The 16,341-nt window shown below is 35.3% G+C and overlaps 1 protein-coding gene across 2 annotated transcripts in view; it reads left to right on the forward strand.

Moving 5' to 3' along the window:
- The window catches only part of LOC149545039 (K(+) efflux antiporter 2, chloroplastic-like), a 188,746-nt gene that overhangs the window by 132,856 nt on the left and 39,549 nt on the right, over positions 1-16,341 (forward strand). For both annotated transcript variants that reach the window (XM_089795540.1, XM_089795539.1), the window contains 3 exons: positions 6,112-6,178; positions 6,263-6,439; positions 6,704-6,760. In XM_089795540.1, the coding sequence (XP_089651666.1) occupies positions 6,112-6,178; positions 6,263-6,439; positions 6,704-6,760 (301 nt within the window). The remainder of the gene's footprint in view (positions 1-6,111; positions 6,179-6,262; positions 6,440-6,703; positions 6,761-16,341) is intronic.

The raw sequence follows: 16,341 nt of genomic DNA on the forward strand, positions 1-16,341 counted from the left end.
CATGGTGCACTTACGAAAAGAAAGATTTCCAGCTAGTATTTACAACAAGCTGAAAATGAAGAAATTTGGCCCCTGCAAAGTTTTGAAGAAACATGACTCAGGAAATGCATATGAGGTGGAGCTGCCAGATGGTATTCACATTTCTTCCATTTTGAACATTGCTGATTTAACAGAGTATCATGATGATGGTGCAGATGAGGAGCTGGTGTTAGAGCCATGTCCAATTCCTACTTCTAAGAAGGAGGAGATAGAAGACATTCTAGATCATCGTGTGGGTAGGAGTACTAGAAACAGGCAGTATGAAGAGTATTTGGTCAAATTGAAAGGACGACCGATCGAGGACTCAACTTGGATTTCAGCAGCTGAGGTTTCCCATTTGGGATTTCCTCTACCATTCATAAAGTGACAGGGTAACTTTTCAATCTACCCTGGGTGTCTGATGCAGGAGCATCCAGAGGTATAAGGGCAATCCTGTGTCACCCAAAAAAATATACTTAGACTTAGTTTTTGTTTCATGTGTTTTCATTTTTTGATACCCATTTGGGTCAAATAAAGGTTCCAACTCTCACAGTTCCACTATCAGTGTTCGTGTAAATCCCGAAAAAATAGGAGTATGTAATTGAGCCATCATTTTGGTGAACTAGGAGGTGTAAAGTGGCTAGATGAATGTAATTGTGATTTAGAGCATTTTAGAAAAAGAATCAAGTCAAAAAGTCCCACGGTTTGAAAGTTATTGCAGTTTTTTGGGTTTTGGAGACCTCCTAAGAATGCTTCAAAGTCAGGTTAGGGGCATTAAATAACCTCGAAAAGGGCCGGAAAATGGGGGACGAGCAAAGCTGGTCCATAGGGCTATTTAAGGAGATTCTTGGCATTGTAGAAGGCAGTTCGGAGTGGAGTTTGAGAGGAGGTACTGACAGGGGAAATTATCTCCAGATTTATGGTATTGTAAGCCCTTAGGGCATGTTTTGAAGTTTATTTTCTCTGTACTGAATGTACTAGCTTATTTTTAGTTAATATAATTTCCCTTTTTCTGTTGTGTCCATTCTGTTCTTGGGTTGTGTCCCCATCATTCTTATATGACGTGGACATGCTTTTGATAGTATCTTAGGAAGTGGTGGGTTTCAGACTTGAAATACATACACTTGTTATATTATTTGGATCACGCCAAATCATTAACCTTTATGGGGTTTGGGTCCAATATTTTGCTGCATGAGTACTTTACTGACTTCGGGACCTTCTCATTCGAACTTGTAAGATATCAACTAGCTTTGGTTCTCCCTTGTATCACATCCGATCCCTATCTTTTATTTGCCGTATCCACATTGTTGTTTTCCTTTGGTACATTTGCAGTTGGCTCTGATACCATGTTATTTTCTAGGTTCTCTACAAATGTAATAATATTGTCGTTCTTATTGATATGTTTCAAATGCAGATCCCAACGTCTTATAAATATTAGAGTAGGGTATATGTCTCATGAAGCGACATGTCTTTATGATTAAACATTATTAGTTAATATATATCACAATATAACATATGATATATGTGTGTGTGTGTGTGTGTGTGTGTGTGTGTGTGTATATTATGTATATATGTATGTATGTATGTATATATATGTATATATATATTATGTATAATATATTTTATATATATATATGTATGTATGTATGTACATACATACATACATACATACATACATATATACACACACACACACACACACACACACATATGTATGTATGTATGTATGTATATACATACATACATACATACATATATCTATGTATATGTATATACATACATACATACATACATATATGTATGTATGTATGTATATATATATATATATATATATATATATCAACATTACATCTTAAGCTTAAATCAATTTGACTGTAGCCATAATCTTAACAGAAATCTCATGCTAAGTGATTGCATAGGCATATTGATGTCAAGGTGGGAGTAAATATGAAATAATTGAATAATTGATGAGTGTTGGCCTTTGGTTAAGTGGATTTCCTCTTCTCCAAAATTAAGTAGCCTAATGTCTTTCATAATATAAAATAAGGGGGTAGTCCTGAGTCGTGACCTTTGATAAATTTGCAATGGAGTTATTATTGTAAATAATGTAATGGCCCTTTTAAGAATACATCACCAAAGTGAAAACATATAATCAGCTAAGAAACTTGTCATTCTATTCGCAACTTTAAATTTGATATCTTTGTTTTGTTTACTCCCTTTGGGGCATTTGTTTAATACATAGAGAAAACAAGAATTTGAACATAATACAAATAACATAGCTATTTAGATAAAACACGCGGCACAAGAAATTCGTAGAGAGATATAACTTTTATTTCCATGTGATGTCTATACAATGCTAGCTCTTGTTCACAGTACCAACCCACAATATGAAGAACTCGATGGATGGTTGAGAGTGCTAACTGTCGATTCTCTACAATTACTTGAGAACTTGTTTTTCATTCATTTCCTTTTCCATAACAAAACATAGTTTATTTTCACTGGCAAAACTGTCGTCAACATTAGCGCCCCCCCGCCCCCCCCCCCCCAAAAAAAAAAGAAGAAGAGAAAAAGTAGTCATCTTCTAGACAACAAAACAAAAACAAGCTAATGTACTACAATAATAGCAACTATTGTTGGGAGTTAGGGCGAGAGAACAACCCTAGAGTAGTTGAGGATGTCGGCATGGGAAGCTTTTGACGAAGAAGACACAAGTCACATTCTGTGATTAGTTGCTTTTCATGAGCGGCTCTTATCAATAAGACAACATCCATCATATCCTTTTTTGTTTTCTCAAGCTCTCACATAGTGGCTCCCAACTGTCACTCTATCTCTGCAGGTTGAGTCTCCTTCTCTAACCATATCACTTGCTTGTGTGCTAATTATAATTTTTTTCCTACTCCGCAATTTATTGATAGGCATAATGTCATCCATCCTTATTGATATCCTAAGAATTTGTACACATCCTCCATCCTCTATTTTTCTTTGGTGTTAGTATTGCTGATACTGCACAAGGAGTCAAACTCTCACATCAACCATTTCTGCAACAATTCTTGCACGTGTCTTTTCAACTCTTCACTCTTTGTTAGAGTCATTCTATGGGCTGCCTTATTGGGAAACTAGCTATAGAAATCAATTCCATTTGATGACGAATCTTTCTTGTTGGCGGCAATCCATCAGTTACATTATCAGATACAATGTCTTCAAACTTATCCAACAAATCTGCAACTTCCAAAGGCACATCTTCTACTTCCTCTTTATTAACTTTTGGAATTAAAGCAAAGACATATGCTCATGCTGGATGCCTCCTAGAAATTTCCTTCCATCAATGAAACATATTCATGCATGATTGCATACCTTTTCCTTTGTTTTCATCAACTACTTCAACTTATGCTGAGCTCCATACTCTGTCAAAGAATAGGTATTTGCACACCCATCATGGACTGCATGATGATCAAATTGCCATGATCTTGCTAGCAATATTTGACAAACATCCATAGGCATAATATCATATACTACCTCATCATGATAGTTTCCAATTTTGAGCTTTACTAGATATTGTTCATTGAGCAGAGCTTTCTAATCATTCTGCAACCAAGCAATCCAATAGGGATTCAGATACTTCCTTCTCTCTTAACATTAATTTATTTTCTCTTAAATAAGGTTAACAATATTTCCACCATCAATAATGACATTGCATACTTTACTAGTACACTTACATCTTGTGTAAAACGAATGCTTCCTTTCCATAGCTTCCTTCTCATCATCTAGCAAGGCACTTCTAGTAACATGTAGACAGACCTTTCCACCCATTTTGGTGATTATTGCATACTTTACTATTACACTTACATCTTGTGCAAAGCAAAGCCTTTCTTTGTGCAGGTTTCTTCTCATCATTTAGCAAGACTCTTCTAGTAACATGTAGACAGACCTTTCCACCCATTTTGGTCATTTTCACCAGTGGAATGTCAAGATTTACATTTATTTCCACTGGCTGGTTACCCTAGGTAGGGTTTTGACCAGTTTTCACTAAAAAAAAATATAATCATACAAAATACCCAATGAAAATTGATGAGACAACAAGCAAATTGTTGAAAAATGATAGCCTCGGTCAGATAATTATACACACACACACACACACACACACATATTGTGTATATTGATATATACACATACATATTTAAATGTCTAAACTAATATCATTATATTGATCTTATTTGTGAATTTAATGATCATCCATAAAAGGGTCAAATTATCATTTATTTTGTTCCAAGTATTACCTGGATTTTTTCGTTCGGCATCATGATCAATATTGATTAAATATTATCATTGCAATATATATGTATCATGTCAAATCGATGGAGATAAACATAGCATTAACAAATAATCAGATTTGAATCTGATTAGCATTGTGGTAATGCCGATAACTATTGGGCATAATGGAAATTGTTATCTGTTTTGAAATGGTGCATATATTGCCACCAATAATGAAAGAGTATGTTTATTACTATTAGTGGAGAGACATGTCTATCCACCAATACATCTCTCCATAAATATATATAATACAATGCAGATCAAATGTAGACAAGTATTAAAATCCAATAGTGCAAGTCAAAGCATGCAATTCATATATTAAGAAAGTTGTTCATCAGTCTAAAATAACTGAAGTGTTAGCAGATCAAGAGTATTTGTATTGTGAGGCAAGAGCCTATAACACAAGGTAAATTGTGAGCCTCTTATCTGGAGGTCTTGGGTTCGAGTTTGCTCGAGCTTAATAAATAATACTAATAATTAATCACAACACATAATAATTAATCTTGGCTTCAGCCTCTTACTGATAAAAAAAGGGAGTATCTGTATTGTGAAAACATTGTTGCATTCCATTCTGATTGTAATCTACAATAAAAAATTAGTCAATAAATATAAATTGTGCAAGAAACAGAAATTAAAAGAAATACATATTCAAATCAACTTCAACACAAATGAAAGTAGATTTACATTCCAACCAATCCAAATTGGTTTCAGATCATAACAGGGACCATACAGTCCATACAAGTCAACGGTTAGAAACATGAGAAATGCACTGAAAATGAGGGTTTCATTCAACAAATTCATCACCAGTCAGTTCTCCAACCCCAAACTCGAGTTGGAAGGCTGTATTTATATATTTGTTCCATTGTATCAACTGCTTCAACTGTCCACCTAACCATTTTGTTAACAAAAACACCCTTTTGACAATTTTTACAAAGTTGCTTGACAATGTTTTGAGCAACTTGTCAATATTTATCTGCAACTTTTACAATATTTGAGCGATGGACTTACAAGTTACCAAAATGGTTCAATATGTTCTCAAATGGTCATAAATGACCTTATTAGACTCAAGAACACCTATCCAACCAAAAAATGTAATATGGCAAATGCACCCTTTGATGCCCCTTCATCAAACCCCTCAAAGCTTTTACACTTGAGCTTATTTCATTGGTCACTTTGGGTTAATAGTTTGCCACCTGAATGGCAGACAATACTTAGACAACATTGTGCAAACATTTCAATGGATGCAAATTTCAGAGTGCTCTTAAATTCTTACCAAGAACTGATATACTAGTTAATGAAAGACAAGGGAAAAACAACATTCGTCTCAGGCTTAAACCCACATTGTTAGGGCCATTGAATTCTTGAAAATCATGAAGACTGACATTGATAAACATTACAGAGAGATTATCTACAGTTGCATGGGTTGCATTTAAGTATTACTGTTGCATTCTTCTGAGTTCTCTTTAGGTTCCCTTTTTAATTGTCAACTATATTCAAGATAAAGTCGGTGCCTAATGGAGGCAAGGACTGTCTCAACTTTAGTGTAGGGTACAGATTGCTAAATTTAGCTGTCAGATGCTGTATATTTGGCAATAAAGCAAAGTGAACAATAAAAAAAATTATTTGTGGACAGATTTTATTGATTTCAAACATATGGTCAAAAGTTGTCAGATATGTGATTAGTGCTTGGTAGCTTTTTTCTTCAAGATTTTACATTTCCTTTTTTCATCTTTATGTTATTGGCTTTGCAATTCCACATGTGATAAACTTTGGAATATTCAGTGAACGTGTGGCAGCTGGGCGTGCACTTGATCTTCCTGTGTATTTTGGAGATGCAGGTAGCCGAGAGGTAAGATGTATCATGTTGTTTTAGTTAAATCTTAATAAATAATGTGTTCTATTATGTTTTTGAATATATTACTTTGGTTATTAGGTACTTCATAAAGTGGGGGCAGAGAGAGCTGCAGCTGCTGCAATAACCCTAGATACTCCTGGTGCCAATTATCGGACTGTGTGGGCTCTCAGTAAGAACTTTCCACATGTCAAGACATTTGTTCGAGCACATGATGTAGATCATGGCATCAATCTTGAGAAAGCTGGTGCTACAGCGGTATATTATTTGTTAGAAATTATAAATATATTAGATGTAAAAAGATGTATTGTTTGTGAAGATTTGGAGGCTTGTAGGCTGTCCTTGTTCACTATTGTTGTGATAATGTCCACTTTGGCCATTATCTGCTATTTCAATAGAGCACAAAAGATTTTTCAGTGCTTTCTTTTCAGTTGTTAATTCTATGTATTGCCTGTTTTGTTAGGCGAACCTTAATCCGGTATGAAATTTACCTTACATGTTTACAAATTTCATTTTCATCAGGTTGTGGCTGAAACCTTAGAACCAAGCTTGCAGTTGGCTGCAGCACTTCTTGCTCAGGTAATATATTGTTCTGAAATATTGTAATTATAGATGCATTCCAAAGTAGCATCTGATACTGTGTATTTGCATGTCCTAGAAAGAAACTGGGATGGTTTCCCAGAAATTGTTTGAGGATATGAGAAGGAACTCTTCAGGCTATTTTAGTGAACAAAAGTTGTAGAGGCGTTGTGAATCATGCACTAATAGCCAATTCTTTATATAGTTATGTTCTACATGTGTTGTGTTTCAGTCCACTATTGAATAACCTGGTCAATATGAAAATGAAATCAGATCAATAAACTGCATGAATAGATTGGCTATGTGTGAACTGGCTATGCAATAGCAAGCATTTCCTCTTCTTATTCTCTTTTTTGGTCTTGTAATGGGATTAGCCTTCTCCTTAATCTACAAATGTTGAAGAGTGTTAATGGCCTTCTAGGCATAGCATCAAATGAACTGTTGTGGTTTGGCATATTGTTCCTAATTCTACAATCGGTTCTAGGTAAATTTAAGCAACGCTCTACATGGTTACTATTTCATGCATAAATAGTTAAAAGTGATTGGACATGTAACTTGAAACTGCCAAGTGGGTGTAAGTAAACGCTCTTGACAATTGGCAAATTTTGAAGGATTTCCACAACAGCATGTTTGGTGAATTGCATCATATGAACATCAAGCAACAATGAATTTAAGCCATGAATGCCCATTGCTAGGAGTATAAAAAAATGCACCATAGAAAATAATTGGGGTTTTGACATCTTACTAAGCTCAAAAGGCAGATGTAATCTTCTAACACATCTTCATGTTCTTTAGAGATATTGGTAGTCAATAGATTTGTTTCACCATAGTTGCAAGAATACATATTCATATCGGTAAAAAACCCCATCGCTACAAATGAAAGCTTGCCATTCAAAAATTGTATCAAGAGTTTCACACAACCACTCTTGACAAAGGAACAAAGTCCAATTGCAAGACATAAAACTCAGGAAAGGTCAAAGCAAAGAGATAATCACCCATAATGATATTTCAAGAGCCCACAAGTGCAAGGAAACGAGAGAGTGCAAGGAAACGAGAGAGTCTAAGTTGATGGTATGAGTACTGGCACAGGTATGATAATTTGGTATGTGGGTATGGGCAAATTATTTTTGGAATTTGGGTATGTGGGTTTAGGTGTGTGCGTATGTATATATACATACATACACATGTATATCTATATATATACATACATATATAGAAATATATAGAACTCTAAAACTTAATCATTTGACAGTACGATACTCATTGATGCTTAATGAATTAAGAACCACTCAACTTCACTAGGAGACCAAAAGCTCCTTGACAACAATAACCAGTGTTACCCCAACGTAGGGGTGCGGCGGTGTGGGGGGACATAGGGACGAGTTTCGAGTGTAGGAAAAAAAATAGCCTCAATTTGGGGATGGCGGGGGTGCGGCGGTGGAGGAACGGAGGGGGGGTGGGGGAATAGGGGAGGAGGTGGAGTGGAGGGAGGGGGTTGCATAGTATATATATAATATATATGACTGAAAATGCTAATTATGAAATGATACTTCAATATATTATATAACATTAACATACCAAATTTAGTTGAATACAATGAATAGAGAAAATTGAAATGTGATTCACAAACCATAAGTTCAAACTTGAAACTTGAAACTTCATAACCATTACTAATGACCATTTAACAAATTAACTTAGTTCAAGATGCAAGATTCAAAATTCATTCTTCAAATATGATTCTATGAATATCATATATCATAAAGATGCTCATGATGACAATGAGCCGAATAGCATGAAACAATGAAATAATAATAATGTATCATTGCCATATCAAAGTGAGTACCCAGGAAGCACCCTGCAAGCACCCAAGAAGCACCCTGTGAGCAATCGAGAAGCACCCCGTGAGCACCCAGGAAGCACCCGCACACCTAAGCACCCTGGAAGCACCCAAGCACTGCGTCCCCCCCGGGTGCTTGACCGGTGTGGCGGCGGAAAAACTCCTGGTGAGGGTACTTGGGTGCGTGACGCACCCGCACCGGGTGCGCGCACCCAGGTTACACTGACAATAACCTTGTTGTAAGCAAAAAACTTTTAACGACCTAGTACAAACTATTTTTATTTTAAATTTTTTGTTAACAACCACAAGTGCCAAGGATCATTTGCAAGAAAAACACCTATCACACAAGAGAGGTCAAGCAAAGATGATATGCTCTATAACAACTAGGATTTTGCATTGATTGCACAAATAATGAATTGGCATTGGAGTGTATCATAATGAATGATTGACTTGCTATTATAGAAACCAAAAGTACTAAAAATATCCAAAGCTAACTCAAGCTAAAAATAGCATCTAGAGCTAAAATATGCAAACTAGAAGTGCATGATATGCCCAATGTGCAAACTGGGCCTAACTAGATGAGATTGACCTAAATTTAGGCTTATCTAAGGGAACTTAAGCTAGAGCATGAATGTGCAAACATATGCTCAATTATGCATAATAATATGCATAAGAATATTCTTGAGCATGTATGCGATTAATTAATGCAACATATATGCATGTTCTAACAACCCCTTTAAATGAAATAGCCGAACAAAAAGCTCTAAGTATGTAATGCATGAAAGGGTCCAGATAGCTAGGCCCGATTAGTTACCCATGTATAAATCAATGCAACCCACTCTAATGAGGTCTCTCTAAACAGAGGAAAGGAGTATAACCACATGGGAAAAAACATTTCTCCAAAAGCAAGATATGCAAAGAAAACATTAGAAAAGAAGGCACTACATGTGACTAAGATAATAGACTCCAAGTGTTTGTAGTTGATGTACATTGCTTCTTGTAATGTGATAATATTGGTTATTCGTCAATGTATTAATTGTTTGTTGGTAATCACTCTTGGGTAGATGCAAATGTCGGTTGATAGTTGTCTCCCTTGGCAATCATTAGGTCATTTAAATGTGTACTACCAAGGAAGGTAGTAGGGTACAATTGGATGAAATGTAATCCTTGGGTGACCATCTATTGTCTTCTTCTCTATAATGAATTCGTGAGCAAACAAAGATATATTTTATTCCTATATCTAGTATGCATTGCCATCTGTCCCATAGGCTATTTTTGGCCTCGTGGACGTTAAAATTTTATCTATCTATCTATCTATCTGTAATTTACTAGGCATTTTAGTAAACATTTGGCATGTTGTCATTAAAAGAAATCTGGTCAACTTTGCATGATTATGCCCTTGAATACCAATAAAGGCAACAAGAAGCCATTGGGTGGTCAAGACCAAGTGATTAGGTGATCTTTAAGAGTTGTAGAACAAAGAGAACAAAGAAGAAGATTACAAGTAATTGCCAAAGACTTGCTGTTCCTTGATGAAACACATGCCACCAACCAAGCAAGATAACTGTCTGTATAGATTTCAAACGAGGAGAATGAAGAAGGAAATCTTGAAATGACAGGCATGATGGAGCCCAAATTATTTGCAAAAATTTGGGGTTTCCATTTGTGAAACAATGCATTGAAAATTCACCGTATTACATGGAGACCCATCGCATTCATCACGTGCAGGAAGGAATCCGAGCAAGGTCTGAAATTGTGACAGAGGAAGCCCTAATGTCATTTGCAAATGTTCCAGCGAATGGTTTCAAGCACGGACGGGAAGAAGTTTGTAAATTACATGTATTTCCTGATGAGCCCGTGCATGCCCAGTTCAGAAACACATCAGCCCGAACATCAAGAGCAAATGGGACACTCACGGCATAATCAAATGTCTTATTCTGAGCCTGCCGATCAATCCATGCACGAGGAGATTGCAATCGAATGAAGGATTGCACAAAAGATATTCTGAGGTTAAGAGATGCTGGAATCATTAAACCTATTAGGCACTCTACATGGGTTTCAAATTTAGTCCCAGTGAGAAAGACGAATGGTGATATATGATTATGTATAGATTTTAGAAATTTGAACATATCTTCTCTTAAGGATAATTACGCATTACCTAATATGGAAATCTTATTGCAAAAGGTAACTGGTAATGAACTATTATCTATGATGGACGGATTTTTGGGCTATAATCAAGTTAAAGTTAAAGAGTCCGAACAGTATAAGACTGCTTTTACAACTCCTTGGGGTACTTACATATATGCTAGGATGCCTTTTGGGTTCACGAATGCAAGAGCCACTTTTCAAAGAGCAATGGATGTTGTTTTTGACAAATTAACTGATTTGATTATGGTAGTTTATCAGGATGACCTCACTGCTTACTCGAAAAGAGCGGAAGATCATTGTAAGCATTTGGAGAAAATTTTCATAAGACCTCTTGAATTTGGAATTTCTTTAAACCCTAAAAAATGCCATTTTGGGGTCACTAAAGGGAAACTATTAGGTCATATTGTCTCCAAGGAAGGGGTAAGAATAGATCCAAAAAGGGTAGCAGCCATTGATAACATCCAGATGCCTAAAACAACTAAGGGTATCCAATCGTTCTTTGGGCAAATCAACTTCGTGAGAAGATTTGTTTCTAATTTTGCTGAAATCATTAAACCTATCGCTAAAATGCTTAAAAAGGGAGCAAAAATCTCATGGGATAATGAAGCTGTAGAAGCATTTGCTAAAATAAAAAAAGCTATAAAGGAAGCTCCAATCCTGAAATCTCCTGATTTTAAGAAGCCTTTTTAGATATTCTTGTTTGCTTCTTATCATACTATAGCCGCTATTATTTTACAAAAGAATGATGACGGGCATGAGTAGCCGATTGCATTCTTTAGCAGAAGTTTACAAGCTACTAAACTTAATTATGATATAAATGAAAAGAAGGCTTATGCTCTTGTTAAAGTAGTCAAATCTTTTCGACCCTATCTAGTCGGAGCTTAAGTTGTTGCTCATGTGCCAAATGCTACTATTAAGGATATATTTAGACAATCTGAAACTACTAGAAGACGATGCTGTTGGATAAATCAAATCCAAGAATTTAATATAGATATTCAAATCACAAAATTAGTTACAGGGCAAGGATTGGCTAAACTTATGGTGGAATCAAATTTGGGGGCTATGCAGGTGAATTAGATTAATGATGATCATACTAAAGTTAGTATTGAAAGATGCCCTTGGTATATTGATATAGTTTATTATTTACAACATACAAAATGTAGAGATGATTTGAGTAAAAAAGGACTATCAAATTACAGGCTGCAAAGTATGTTCTAATTCAGGGAGATTTATATTAGAAAAATCAAGATGGAATTTTATTGTTTTGTTTAGATGTTGCCTAGTTTGCAGTTATTCCCAAAGAAATGCATGAAGGAGTTTGCGGTGGTCATTTTTCAGCTAGGACCATAGCGCATAAGATATTGCAAGCAGGTTATTACTGGCCCCAGCTTTTTAAAGACTGTCATGCTTATGTTCAAAAGTGCGAGGCTTGTCAAAAATTCTCTGATAAGTTGAAATATGATGGCGCCCTTCCCTTAAGAACATTATAAGTGGAAGAGCCCTTCCAAATGTGGGGAATTGATTTTATAGGAGAAATTAGTGATAAGTTGTAATATCCCTGCCCAAATCTGATTGAAACTTGCTATATTTGCTTTTAGAAATTTTGTCAAACACTTGTACAGCAAAGGGATATATGACTGATTTTATTTTGTTTGTTTTCAGAAAAAGAAAGATGACTTCTAATATCATAGGATGACTAAAAGATGACTTCTTTTCCGCTTAGTCTACAACTAACATGAAATGCAACTCTTTTTTTTGTTTTTACTAGATGCAATATATGACATCTATTTAATGCAAATTAACACTTACAACCAAGTAACATTTTGTCAAACAGTTGGCGTGCAAACTAACATTACATTTCAAACTTCAAATTTGATATTTTGCTGATATAAAAATTCTGATATAAAATTAGGTTACAATGCCTTCAACAATCTAACTAGACTGTCCACACAAAACCATGTAGATGTATTTTCAGATAATGCATAAACATGAAGATAAAATGAGGGAACCTGAGATTGGTAGGCAGCTTTAAAACTGATCAGAATTGGTCATGTACTGTAGCGGTATTGTTCATAGCACTGTAGCAATACTATTCACGATTTCTGTAGCGATGGCACTGTAGCAGATGGGTATGAACTTCCTAATATTCCTCCGAATTTGCTGCTTAACTCCTTCCAAAGTGCAGATAAAATGGGGGCATCGAATGACCCTTAAATCTGAAGTGTATCTTCTTCATGAATTGCTGCAAAAACTCAATAAGCTTCAATGAGATGACTGAAATATCACCTCCAACAAATGCAACAATATTAGCTGTGATAGTTTCACAGCCTCAAAGTTGCCAATCAAAGAGAATTATCGTTCTCAATGACTGAAATGTCTTGCAGAAACCCTTGGCTCCACAAGTGCACGAGCAAATGTCAATATCAAATTTGGATGCCCTACAATGAGGCTCTCTCCTCTATTTATTCTATTCTTTCACCCCTTCTAGAAGAGCATAAAATATTATTTTATTGCACTTTTCTAGAAGCTTCCTCTTTTCCAACAATAATTAGTTGTGCTTCTAGAAGATTCCCTTTTCCATATAATATAATATTATTTTAGTGACTTATGATTTAATATTTATTTTAGTCACTTTTTAATTAAATTAATTAAATATAAAGTCACCTTTTAATTTTTAAATTATTTAATGACTTTATAAGAAATTAATTTAATTATTTCATCTTATTTCTCCACTTAGCCTTCAAAGAATGAAAGGCTAAGAACTCCATTGAGAGGCTAAAAAGATGGAGACATTACATAAGTCGAGCAGTGGGCATAGTTGGATTCTAGTGGCTACCGATTACTTTACCAAGTGGGTAGAGGTTATACCCACTTGACAATCTACAAGTAGTAATTAAGTTTCTTACTGAAAACATCTTAACTAGATTCGGAGTTCCTCAAAAGATTATAGTAGATAGCAGTATGTGTTTTAGATCTAATGAGTTTGCTGAATTTTGTAGGAAATATGGCATTACAGTATCGTACTCGTCTTTGTATCATCCCCAAGGCAATGGACAAGTAGAGTCTAGCAATGGAAATATCAGAAGAATGTTAGACAACAACAAGCGCGCTTGGAATTTAAATCTGAATTTAGCATTATGGGCAGATAGAATCACGGTGAAAAAGTCATTCTATTTTTCTCCTTTCAACCTAGCTTATGGGAAAGAAGCAAAGCTTCCTTTGAATAATTTACTGCCTGTTTACTAATTTGTTACTGAGGAACAATTAGAAGATATCAATTTCATGGAGAAAAGATTAAATGCACTAATTGAGCTTGATGAGGTAAGGAGGCTAGCATAGGAACAAAATATTAATAAGCAACAATAAGTTAAATTTCTTTATGACAAGAGATCTTCAAACCGATCTTTTAAAGTAGGTGATTGAGTCCTGAAATGGAATGCAAAAGATCAAGACAAAAGAAACCATGGTAAGTTTGAGGCTTTATGGTTAGGACCATTTATCATTTTTGAAAAGGTTGGGGAGCAATCTTATTTTTTGTAGGATACAGATGGTCGCATGCAAGATTTCTCAGTCCATGGACAATACCTTAAGCCTTCTTTCAATGAGCATGAAAAGGGGAGTTCTATTTCTTACCCCTTATGTCTTGGCAGGTCTGCTCTTCTAGAGATAGCTGAGATACTCACTATGCCTGGAAGAGGCATATGTCCCCAATAAGATCCATTGATGGAGCCCAAAATATTTGCAAAAAATTGGGATTTCCATTTTTGAAACAATACATTGAAAATTCACTATATTACATGGAGACCCAGTGAATTCATCACGCGCAGGAAGGAATCCGAGTAAGGTCTGAAAGCATGATAGAGGAAGCCCTAATGTCATCTGCAAATGTCCCAGGGAATGGTTTCAAGCACGGATGGGAAGAAGTTTGTAAATTACGTAGATTTCTTGATGAGCCTGTGCATGTCCAGTTCAGAAACACATCAGCCCGAACATCAAGAGCAAATGGGACACTCATGGCATAAATCAAATGTCTTATTCTGAGCCTACCGATCAATACAAAGCTGCTCAAGTCCATGCATGAGGAGATTGCGATCGGATGAAGGATTACACAGAAGATATTCAAAGGTTATCGGGAAGCATGGCATCAATGGGATTTCAAGGTAAGTATTTCCCGTGAAGTGTTTATATACGCACGCACTTATATTTCGCATATATTCTTTTTTGCAAGTTGCGTTCAGACGTGAAAGCTGTTATGCATAAGAAGCTTGGGAAATGAGGAGTAGGGGCCGCGAGATGCTTAGACATCTGACGAATGGAGTTTGCATTTAAAGCCAAATTTGATTTCTCAAGTTACCAAATACGCATTATAAGTGAGGATTACATGAATCGGCGGTTGCATTTGTTTTGTCTGGAGTTATATTAAAGGGGTTAAATTTTGGTTGGTTTTTACTATGAAAAGTTGCAATGTTTTGGAAAGCAACCGATACCCTTTGAATATATATAAATATATGAGGATAAAATCAAATAAGATACCATTTGATATTACTTTGAAAAAGGGTGAACTTTGTATATTCAGAAGCAAATATTATCAAATTTATCTTTTGAGAAGGATTAAAGTTGAATTAAGCTCTTGCATATTGAGGGTGTTGGACATATATTTCAAATATTGTGAAAAATTGTGTTGAATGGAGCGTTGATAATTGGATGTCTTCAACATGACTTTTTTGCAGTAAAACTAGTAAGAATTTCATTTGTGCTAGAGTTAGATATTATATAATCCATCTTTTGTGATTATTTTATTTTTATTTATCAACAATTCATTATCACGATAAGAAGATCAAATTGTTCCTTGCTATTTGAACTTGATAAATACAAATATAGTAAAATAAAATTGTTTTCATATTTGTATCTATTTTGTCCTTTTATAGGTTAAAACATTATAGACTAGTTTAAATACGCATAAAAATGAATAATTTAATGCGTCGTGATAACTGAATTGTTTATAGATACTGTACATCATAAAATTGTATGTGAGAAAGTATACTATTGACTCTATTGCCCATTCGAAATCCGGCACTGATCATTTAATTGTTCATGCTTCTCAATTCACGTGCTTGCGATTTTCTAATCTTTTTCTTCGAAGGATTTGATACTTATCTGTTTTAGTAATTCATTTTAAATATTCCTTTCAGCAATTCACAACTGTATTAAAGTAATTGAAATTCGAAGATTATTCATCATTCTTAATCTAGAAGTTTTTCCTTAGAATCTTGCCCTCTAAGGAGATTGCCTTTGCATTATAATCTATTCGCTATAAAACATCTTAAATCCAAGTTTTGCTGTCTCGGATCAAGTGTACAGGACTTGGCTTAGCGGAGCCAAAAGCGCAGAGGATTTAGGTCAATTTGATTGATCCTGTCAAGTTGGCCAAAATCGATTAGATATCCCAGCATTGAGCAGAAAAGGCTTGTAGGTTTCTAATCAACGATTTTGATAACCAACAGATTGATGACTTTGCTGGGGAAAAAAGTCGCAAGTAAGCTTTGCATACTTACTCCATCAGACTAGTGTAGAGTTTCATTTAAACACGATTTTG

This window comes from Cupressus sempervirens, chromosome 8, assembly GCF_028749045.1.
Source record: "Cupressus sempervirens isolate cs-2001-9-10 chromosome 8, ASM2874904v1, whole genome shotgun sequence".
Classification (NCBI taxonomy): Eukaryota; Viridiplantae; Streptophyta; class Pinopsida; order Cupressales; family Cupressaceae; genus Cupressus; species Cupressus sempervirens.